The 11,602-nt window shown below is 34.1% G+C and overlaps 1 protein-coding gene across 1 annotated transcript; it reads left to right on the top strand.

Annotated features, from left to right (window-relative positions):
- Positions 1–1,946: 1,946 nt before the first annotated feature.
- On the top strand, positions 1,947–3,572 carry LOC125876240 (anthocyanidin 3-O-glucosyltransferase 2-like). The gene has a single exon (XM_049557373.1). It carries the CDS (start codon positions 2,025–2,027, stop codon positions 3,471–3,473), a length of 1,449 nt encoding a protein of 482 aa, XP_049413330.1. The 5' UTR covers positions 1,947–2,024; the 3' UTR covers positions 3,474–3,572.
- Positions 3,573–11,602: the final 8,030 nt, after the last annotated feature.

The raw sequence follows: 11,602 nt of genomic DNA, 5'->3' as shown, positions 1-11,602 counted from the left end.
TTTTCCGACCTAAGCTGGGATGTCGGTATTTCAAGGAATACCGACCTCCGGAGGTCGGTATTTATAGGTCGGTATTCACAGTTTTTTTAGTAGTGAGACTGTACATGATAATCTACCTTTGTATTGCAATTATGGTAAGCACCAAGGTCATGATGAAGATAGTTGTCGTTTGATCTCGAAAAGAAATCAAAACAACAAACAAATTGATGATACCATTGAAGTTGCTTTAAGAGGTACTATCGATAGTGAAAAGTATCAAGGTGATGCGAGAGAAATACTAAATGAAAAAAGAAAGATTGTAGATGTCGATCAAAGTATAGCTACTTCTTTAGATTGACAATTGGTTGCTGCCACTTCTGAGAAAAATCGTGCAGACTCAATGGATATTGATACAAGTAATATAATATTGATGTTCAAACAACTACCAAAAACAAAGGGGGAACACCAAGAGTTGGAGTTGATGCGGCGCGAGTTAGTTCAGGACAAAAATTAATGGATTCGGGACAAAAACTAATGGATACATCCGTGTTGAAGATGCTGAAAATTTAGGGCAGCATGTTTTGCAAGTTGAAAATGAGAATGCAACTAAAAACTGGACACTGGTTGCACACAAAAATTCAACTAGTAGTCGGACCCTTTCTCCGACTTGTCAAAATAATTCTCCATATAGTGAAAAGGGTGCGTCTGGGAATTTTTATGACAGTGAGAAGAGGCAAGATATTAGTAATGCCTCAAGAGACCTATTGTGTTCGAATAATTTTGATGTTTTATTGAAGACAACTAGAAAGCAAGTAAGGTTAATAGAGAATGACAATGATTTAATCCAAGAAAAACAGGTCTCACCACCTGCTTTGAATAACAAATTAAGTCCAGAAGCTCCCGTATATGTGCCTAATGTGTGATTGCAAAGAAGAATGAGTCACAAGTCTTAGTGTCAAACACAATGGATTTGGGCGAGGATTCTCTTGATGAAGATGAGGAAGACAATATGCTAGACTTATGCTTTGATAGAGTGTCTAGGGAAGGGAATATATCACCTAGGCAACAAAGAAGTGGAAGCAACAAAAGCAAAAAGAAGACACATGGAAGGCAACATAGTTGGGACGGTAAAATGACTGAAGAGTTTGTTCCAAGACACCTACTGAAGCGACAGACAAAACAAAACCATTTGACGATATCAATATGTTCAACAAGATCCAATAAATCCATAAAGAAGGTATGAATTATTAAGTGTTGTTGGATAGGTTTGAAGAAAAAGACAAGAGAAAAATACTTTATGTTACTTTTGATGGACAATCAATCTTTTTTAATTCATGTTTTTGTAATAGAAAGTTTGAGGCTGATAACTCAACTTTCTTCTTGATTGACATATTTTTACATTATTTAAGCATCCTCATTTGTAATATCATCATGTAGTGTATTACAAACTATGTGGTGATCAGAAAATGCTTAGTTCTCTCTAACTCTTATTTTCTTCATGCTTGTTAGGTAGTAGAAGGTAGGTACTTCATTAGGATTAGTAAGGTAAGGTCTAGCTTTTGTACTTATTCCTATTGATATTTTTTATGTTTAATAAAAGGTCGCTAGATACTGTCTAGTGGTAAATTTCCTTTTTAAAAAAATATATTGGGAAGTTAGAGTTGAGTTCGGATATAAATACAAGTTAAAGTTATTTTTGAATTTTTACGAGGGATATAAAGTTAAAACAACTTTTGAAAATTCTCAAATTTTTGTGCGACCTAATTGAATTTTTAATGATTTAAGCTTGAAAATTGCTTGGAGCAGCCATGACGTTTGGGCCATTCGAGCAGACTAGTCAACAAAAAAAAAAAAAAAATTAATTAATGAGATTTCATTAAAAACTTGTTGGGCAAGATACAAGTTTTGAGTTAAAATAATCACCATTAACTATATATAATATGATATGGCCTTGACCAAGACCAAAGTTTATAATTAGCTTTTAATAATGCTACAAACTATATATAAGGAATAGTAAGAGTCACAAATTTGTTCACATAAATTCAATGACGACGAAAGCAGAACTTGTTTTTATCCCTTCTCCGGCAGCAGGTCATCTCATTTCCGCCGTTGAAATTGCAAAACTCATTCTCAACAGAGATGACCGGCTCTGTATCTCTATCCTCATTATGAAGCTTCCAATGGATTTCGGCATTCAATCTTACCTCGAATCACTCTCATCTATACCCCGTTTGCAGTTCGTTGACATCACTGTTGACGAAAAAACTATTGCTGGATTCATGTCAAATAAGGAGACTTTCTTCATGAACTTCATTCAAAGTCATAAACCTAAAGTAAAAGATTTTTTGAATAACTCCAGCTTTTCTAGATCGAATTCTCGTCTCGCTGGCTTCGTTCTCGACATGTTTTGCACCCCTATGATAGACGTAGCCGATGAATTTTGTGTTCCAAGTTACATTTTCTACACCTCAAATGCTGCTTTCCTTGCCCTCTGTTTTCATTTTGAGTCTCTGAAAAAGGAGCATCATATCGATACCTCCAAATACAAAAATTCCAATGAAGAATTAACAATCCCGGGTTTTAAAAATCCGTATCCATCGAAATTCTTGCCTAGACTGACAACAGATCAATCAGTAATGACGACTACGTTCTTCGATTCGATTACTCGAATCAAAGAGACGAAGGGTATTATGGTCAACACATTCGCCGATCTAGAACCTTTACCTCTTCAGTCTCTTTCAGTTCCGCGAATTTATCCAGTTGGTCCAGTGATGAATTTTAAGGAAGGAGGTCATGGTCGAAACAGTCAATCCGAAACAGAAAGCATTATCAAATGGTTAGATGATCAGCCAGAGTTCTCTGTTGTGTTTTTGTGCTTCGGAAGTATGGGAAGCTTTGAAATCGAACAGATCAATGAAATAGCAATTGCACTTGAGTGTAGTGGTCATAGATTCTTATGGTCCTTGCGAAGACCACCACCAAAGGGGCAAATTGGGCTTCCGAGTAATTACGAGAATGTTGAGCAAGTGCTACCAGAAGGGTTTATTGAAAGGACAAATGAGGTTGGGAAAGTGATAGGATGGGCACCTCAAGTGGCGGTACTATCTCATCCAGCAGTGGGTGGATTTGTATCGCATTGTGGATGGAATTCTGTACTCGAAAGTTTGTATTTCGGGGTACCAATAGCTACTTGGCCCCTGCACGCTGAACAACAAATGAACGCGTTTGAGTTGGTTAAAGAATTGGGATTGGGAGTGGAGATTCGAATGGACTATTTCAAGGATTTCCATGGGAATGATGAGAATGTAGAAATTGTGGGTGCGAAGGAAATCGAAAGTGGCATACGAAAGTTGATGACTAATGGAGACGAGAATGAAATAAGGAGAAAGGCGAACGAGATGAAAGAGAAGTGCAATGCAGCTATGAAGGAGGGTGGTTCATCTTATGCTGCTCTTGGGCTTCTAATTGAGGATGTCATTAGTAACATTTCTTGATTATTTTGTTCCACACTTATTACACCTTGTTTGGATGGTTGTTATCGGTTGTGTTGTATTGTATTGTTGGTTAAATATAATGTTTATTTTGATTGTTAATTGAATTATATTGTATAGTATTATTTAAACCATCTTAGGTAACAATGAAAAATACTCATTTTATGTAACGATTGATTTTTGTGTGATCGCGTGGTTACCTTAATATTTTCTTCTTATTTTGTCTTTATAACTATTTAATAATTGTATTCATCCTTTACCAAACATTTTCATAGTAATTTTATCCTGCACCTTATTTTTCTTATAAGTTTATCATCCATATTATGATGTTATGCAATGATGGAGAACGATATTTAGTCATGGCCTGCCGACCAAGAAAATCATTTTATTTTTAAGTATATATATTTGAGGTACGAAGAAAAATTGTCCTATTCTACAACTAGTGTATATACAACTTTCAATTGGATATGAATAATACTGTTACACGCAAGCTTAAGTACGACCTTATGGTTTTGTTTATTGATATGAATAATACGGTCATAACGCTTGGGCCATTCCAATAGACTACGTCAGAACTTTAATTAATGAGATCTCATTACGGACTATTTGGTGTTGACATCCAATTTTGACCTTCCACGTTATAGATTAATCAACGAGTTTTTTTAATTCCAAATGATTCGAAATAATTAGTTTTTATAAAGTTCAAAATATTTTTCAAGTTACTTTTANAAGTGACATATAGGTTTTATATAATTTTGTATATTTTATAAACACTTTGAAAATCATCTCAAAAAGATTTTAATTTTAATAAGTATTTTGTTATATTAATTTAGTTTAAATCATGGTAATAATTTTGAATTACTAGTTTATAATTAAGTTAATTATTTTATTTCATTAAGATTAAGAAGCTCATTAATTAATTAATATTAATTCGTCTTATTTAGGATATAGCCGAATTGTTAAGTTAACTCAATTTGGGTATTTCTCAAAAAAAAAAAAAAAAAAAAAAAAAAAAACCATTTTCAGACCCATTTTGGGCCTATTTAAATCAAGTCCATTATTGAGCAACCCATTTCCCACAATACAATACCCATACCTAATTCCTACAACTACCGACCCATTTCAATTTCCTATCTTCCCGCAACGCAGACCTAACAAAACGACCCCAGTACCTGCGCTTCTTCTTCCTCGCGCAGTCCAGAGACGTGACCCATTTGCAAAACCAAATTCGTAACCCAGAATCGGTGAGCCCATCGATTCCAAGCCCATCGCATCTCCTCTCTCCTCTATCCTTTCCGTACGCAAATCGTACAAGAGCATTCTTGAACGAGACAGGTGTTGCGATCTTGATACCTCAATCGTCCTTCTCAAGAATCAAGCGCTCCAGATCAATTTTCTGTTGGAATTGGTACTTTTCCAGCTCACGCCTTATCCTCTGAAAATTTCAAATTACTCACAGTCCCACATCGATTCTAGGTTGTGATTTTCAGATTTCTCAACCCCTATAAATACCCTTCTTCTTACTGTTCATGGGACGGTTTTTTTGGAGACTTGAGAGCACCCCCAAAAGGTTTGGGAATTTTCAACTCAATAGTTTAAAGTTTTGAGGTTGTTCGAGTTGGGTGGAATCGTCTCCGTCAAACTCGCCCGTCCAATTCGCTGCCCAGAACTAGGTAATCTTCTTTCTCTCTTATATTTTGTTAGCTTTCAATTAGTTTCTGAATGTGCTTTGTAGATATGTTTAATCTGCTAGCTTTATGCATTTTCCTTTTTTTTTGGTTAGGTTAGATTAGTTTATGTGTTCACAGTTTGTTCCCCTTTTGCAAAATCATGATTGGAAATTGTTATTATGCCTCCTCTTTTATTGCTCGCTAAAATCTTACCTTCTGTTAGTTTTCTGCTCCTTTGAGTCGAATCTGGTTAATAAAGTGTTCAAATCTCCGGCTATTCGATTTCAATTTTTAGCGTCTTGTTAGGGGTAATTAATTTGTTTGTTCAAAATTTTGGGTTTAGCTGTTAATTTCTCCGTGGTTTTGATGTAAAAGGTCTTGTGCATTTATATGTCCCGATTATTTTCTTTTCCTTAATGCCGAAGTCTTTTGTTTCCGTTTCAAGTTCTTCGCTTTTTTAATCAAATATGACCTGTTGTTGAACTCTATTTGATGGAGGATAAGATATGTGTTGAGATTAATTGGTAGATTTATTCCCCTGTTAGTCTCAGCTTTGTATATTTTTTCTGTTTCATATAGTTTGGTGCAGTTCCTTCATTCGAGTTAAATTGTTGGTCGTGCTTTTTCTTCCTGTTTCCAATCCCGGTTCAATTCTCTGCTCCTTTACTTAATTCAATTGATCAAGATTTATTTCCTCAAGTGTAGAGATTTAAGAGTAAAATTTGATGCTAGAAGCTCACTATGCTCCTAATTATTTCTTGTCTTTTTCGTCGCTCATATAAATGGCATCCGCTTAGCGTGCTCAATATCTTAAGATGTTTCGAAGTGTGTTAAGCATACATGAAATCTCTTCAAAGCTTGAACGTCCTCCCTTGTTTATGAATATTTCATTTTGAACCAAATATATGTATTCGTTCTGGGAACTTTGAGACATGGAGCATGATTTACAGTAAGTTTAGCATGATTTATTTTCAGTTTTGATTGATCAATTGCTTATTGCATTCATTGCTCTGTTTAGTCTGTTAGCAAGTTATTTTTTTATGTGAATTGAGTCAGTAGTCTCAACACTTGTTCAAATTATGCCCTTCTTTGATTTCTTGTTTGAATGTTTGCTTATCCTAATTTGTTTGAGTCAGCATTTGGCGTTATTTGATTCCATTTAATTCACTAGGCTACTTAGACTCTTGCTAATCCTTTTTCTTTCCTTTCTCACGCATGAACTCTCTTGTTCGAGTCCAGTTGGACTCCCATCTCTTGCATATTTCCCTTCTTGAGTCAACCTCCTTCAAAATCGCGGAGGGGAAATTATTATTATCGAGTTAAATTTCAAACCACTGGCAGCAGGTCAATACCAGGGTTACAACACTCTGAAAGCTGAAAATTGGAAATTTTGGACTTGAAAGAGTCCAATTTAATTGAAGCCGCAACAACAGTCCCCAAAGGGACTAAAATTGATAATTCTTGGACTTTAACAAGTCCAATATATACAGCAGTCCCAGCAGCAGCTAAGCAAAAAGTAGAAATTGAATTAAAACTCAAAATTGACGAAGCAACGTATCTACATTTCAGCCCCCCAAAATGGTCGAATAGGGGCTGAAAATTTCAGTTTTATAATTCATTATTTATGTTTATTTCCTCATTATTATTTTGATTATTGTGAATGCTAACTTTTTGTTAACTTTTTCATTTACTTAGATGAATCATTTGGAGGTTTTTAATGGCTCTTCTATTTTGTCATTTTAAGTATTCAAATTTTCAAAACCTCTTTCAAGTTAGGCAATCTAAGCTTCAAGACTAACTTGAGAATTATTCATATTCTTTCATAGTTAGTATTAGCTTTCAAATCCACGCCTAAGTGATTGTGTTGATTATTTGACTCAAACGCTTGAATAGGATAAAATTGTTAAGTTTCTTAAAATAAATTAGTTGTCTTTTAATTTAACTTAGGATTTTGTATGAATGACTTAAGGATCTTTAATATCCTTTCATAGTTGTTAAACAAGGTCCTTTAATCCATGTTTATAAGTTAGAATTAATTGTATGATTCAAAACATGACTATGGATAAAAGTTTTAAGTTAGGATTATTCTTGAGATTTTTAGAAGTATTAAAAGATTTTTATCTAAGTTTCAAAATGAGATTTTTATAATTAAGGAACCATTTTTTTTACAAAGTTAAGCCAATCTTTAAATCCGTCGGTCAACCGCGTGTTAGCGGATTCTCTAAGATGCCTAAACCCTTCCTTAGAGAATTATTTGAATCCTTACTCGACTCTGGTTTATTTAAAATGTTTTTCTTTCAAAAATTCTCTTTTAAAATGGTTTTCTTAATTTTTCCTAAAAAATTAAGTGGCGACTTCCAAATTTTATTTTTTCCAAAACTCAACAAAGTTGCCAAAGTTGCGAAATTGGTTTCGAAACCTTAGTTTTCGAGATCAGGTCGTAACATTTGGGGTAATTTTATAATAGGAAAATCTATGTAACTATGGCAAATATAAATCTTATATTTACTTATTAAAATAATTATTTAATAAAGTTATAATATTATTTTAATAGAAAATTTATATGATTATACTCATTTCCCTAGTTCACGCATAATTAGAAATTGTATGTCACTTTTTTCCCTCTTACCTATATTATCGTATTTCTTTCACTGACTCCACTAATTTAGCATAATTTACTTTTTAATTTCTCCAAGTTCAAACTAGAGATCTTCCTAAATTTGCTCTTTTGTAATTATTCAAAATTTTAGCCAACGATAAGTGTATGAGCATATTTTTTCTTTCACAGGGAAGACTGTTGCTGAAGGAAAGTCGTCCAAACATAAAGTATCAAATAGGTATGTGATTTCTTTAACGTAACCATTGTATCATGATACATGTGTATCAAAAAGGTATGCTGATACATTATGGAAAGGTATCATTATGTAATGCACTGAAAATGCATCGTGATACATCACCTATCAGTAAAGTATCATATTACATCATATATCGAAAACACAACAAAACGATTGAATAAATAATGGAGAAGGAATATTAATTTTTTTTTTAAAGTGTGCCTTTTTTTTAGGGTAAACTACAGTAATCCCACTAGTTTAGGTCCTAATTACTAAGATTTCTGATAGTTTCAAATATTAAATCATCTATCATATTTCGTGCTTAAGATACATGAATCTGAATCAGCGGGATACAAGTATCTGCCGAATTTTAAAATCGAGATACATATTTTATTTATTTAAATTAATTGGTTGTAACTGATTTCCTTAATTAGAGGAGTAATTGAAGATTTTCAAAATACATGAACAATTAATTTTGAAAATTTAAATTATTAAATCTCTTAATATAAGGTGAAAATCAAGGAGTGTATTTATGTTTAATTAATATTATTTTATTATTCTTTGAAATAATAAATTCATTAATATTATTAATAAAAGACAAAAACATGTCTATCTTGGTCATGTAATTTAATTAGTTTCATTTTATTAATCTTAAAATAATAAATTCATTAATTTGATGTATCTATTATCAATATATAATGTATCCAATAAACTAAACACTTAGATACATGAGTATCATACAAGTACATTCATATGTATCATAGAAGTATTTAGTATTAATTTCATGTATCTATTTATATGATCTAATATTATTTCATGTATCTTTAATATGTATATATCAACTATCAATTTTTCTACATTATATATCTCAGATAAATACGAAAATAGTTAGATACTTTGTAATAACATAAAAAATATATATAATAATATTAAGATACATGATAGAAGACGAGATACATATGACAATACTTGGATACATGACCGAACAAATTGTGTCAAATACATGCGTAAATTTCCGATAATACGTAAATCTCCAATATATTCATTAGATACATAGACTTAATAAGAATCACTGATAAAAAACTAGATACATATAATCGTATCTCAATAATGTATCAGATACATCAATAATGAGTCAAATACATGCGTAAATCTTCGCTTATTGAAACTTTTCGCTTACGCTCGTGGCTGGTAAGAGGATCTCACCGCAGCGGTGTTTGCTTCACCTTTTGATTCATCAGTGTTGCTTATTGCGCCTAGATTCGATGAGAGAAGTGACATGAAGTTTCTTGGTTGATCTATAGTATACAAGATATGCAACTGGTACCATCGTCAATGTCGAATTTGATAAATCTATTGGGCTTGAAATTTCTGCTTACAACAATACCCATTGTCTTTGTGCGCGCTCCCCTTGCGAGAAAAAATGGTGGATTCGTGAGGAATTGGTTTGAGAGTGAGAAATTCAAAGACTAAGAATTTGATGTGTGTTGACAAGTTGTAGAATATCCATTTTAATGCAGTGTTTCTTCTCAATAAATTTCGACNCGAATTGGCGGTCGTTTTGTAGTTGATGACCCAAATAAAATTACCAAACTATGAAGAAATGTCATGCGATAAGTCTTCATGAGCTCAAAACACTTCAAGTCGAAAATGAGTTGAAAAACAACCGAAAGTCAAATGATCTCTTACAAATTAGAGAATGTTGTCATGAAGACTCTGGTAAATGTTGACATCAACATATCGGCATAGTCATTTCTCATGAAGCTTCAAATGTTTCTTGAAAAATCAACTACGAAAAAAAAAACATTTGCTTCACAAATACTTCAAGGCTTGTCTTTACAAGTTCGATAAATCGAGCATCCCAACAAGCCTCGAAGTAGGGGACATTTGTAGACAGTGAAGTTTTATTGATAAATTCATACTAAATTTGGATTAAATCTTAAATTCATGATACGTTGACCAAGTCAAATTACTGGTTAATAAAGTCGGATTAATATTTATGTCAGAATTATATGACTTAAATCAAGTCCAAATAACATTTGGGTCAGTCCATTAAATTGACAAGATGAGCCCAACTCAGGTTCTTCAGGCCCAGGGGTCAAAATTGCTTGGACCAAAATACCCCTAAAGTCCTAGCTCAAGCTTATATAAAGAGGTCTTCATAAGACCAAAAGAGATACACACATAAATACACACAGAAATACATAGTTGCTCTTCATTGGTGATCTGCAAGTCTTCCGCATACAAAGAAATTTTCGCTCCAAGTATTGAGCCGCAAGTATTCCGCCAAATCAAGAACATCTGTGGAGAGAAAAATCAGGGGATTACACATCTTTTTTAAGAGATTTTATAAAGATTGTAACCTTCGCATTTATTCAAATACAAATATTATTGTTTGCTTGCTATTTTTCTTTTCCTGTTTACTGTATTTCAGGATTGAAACTTTAGACAGTTACAAATTGGCACGCCCAGTGGGACAATCTTTACCTCTCATCTCTTCTATTCAAGACAACCAAAGTTCAAAAACACCGAGATGACTTGCAAGAAGATCAACTCGAAATCCACATTTGCATCCAAATCTGGATCTACATCCGTATTCGCATCAGGATCAAAATCTCCATCTGCATCAAAATCTGCATCGACATCAAAATTCGCATCTGCATCTGTATTCGCATCTGCATCTGCAAAAACTAATGGATCCAAGTTCGGCATCGATGTCGAAAACATCCTCGATGTTACTGCGGGAAGCATGGGACCTATCACAAGGAACCAAGCCAAATTGCTAGGACAACAAGCCTCACGAGTGCCGTCCGAATCTACTACTGTCTTTGGTTTGTCTCCAAAACATGTGAAGTCTCCTGCAAAAGCTGCAAAGGAAAACATAGCCGAAATGGTCGAAAGGGTTCTTGCCCAATTGAGCCCATCTACATACGAGAAGTCCATCGCTTCGACTGACAATGATGTCTTAAGCACGGGATCTACCACACATAACATGTTTGCATCTCATGTTAAGGAAAATCAACGCTACTCTCCGCCACCTACTATGGTAATGCACGCAATAGTGCTTGTGAGCTTGACAAGAGCTATTGAAGGCTTGACCAAGTATGTTCAAGATCAAGATGCTCGAATTGTTAAGCTAACTGATAGGGTGGAGGGCATGATGGATGAAGAATCAAGTCACGCACCTGGAAAACTTCCGCAAGTCCAAGAGACAGTCAATCGCCCCACAAAGCAAGTTGAATATGCTAAAGAGATCCAAGTTTCTTCGAAAGGATCAATCCCGATCAACCAAATTAGGGAGTTCATCATGGGTACCATCAAAGACAAGTACGAGGTTGCTACAAAATCCTCCTTGACATATGCAAGACCATACACTGCAAGGATTGATAGTTTGAAAATGTCTGCCGGTTATCAACCTTCAAAGTTTAAGCAGTTCGATGGTAAGGGAAGCCCAAAGCAACATGTGGCGCACTTCATTGAAACCTGCAACAATGCTGGAACATACGGCGATTACCTCGTCAAACAATTTGTCCGCTCCCTTAAGGGCAATGCTTTTGATTGGTACACGGACCTTGAGTCTGGTTCCATTGATAATTGGGAACAAATGGAGCAATAATTTCTCAACCGC

This window comes from Solanum stenotomum, chromosome 9 (assembly GCF_019186545.1).
Source record: "Solanum stenotomum isolate F172 chromosome 9, ASM1918654v1, whole genome shotgun sequence".
Classification (NCBI taxonomy): domain Eukaryota; kingdom Viridiplantae; phylum Streptophyta; class Magnoliopsida; order Solanales; family Solanaceae; genus Solanum; species Solanum stenotomum.
The sequence above is the reverse complement of the archived record's forward strand: the minus strand, read 5'-3'. Positions and strand labels throughout refer to the sequence as shown.

Excerpts from the sequence above, each read along its gene's own strand:
- LOC125876240 (XM_049557373.1), top strand. The coding sequence starts at position 2,025 with ATGACGACGAAAGCAGAACTTGTTTTTATCCCTTCTCCGGCAGCAGGT.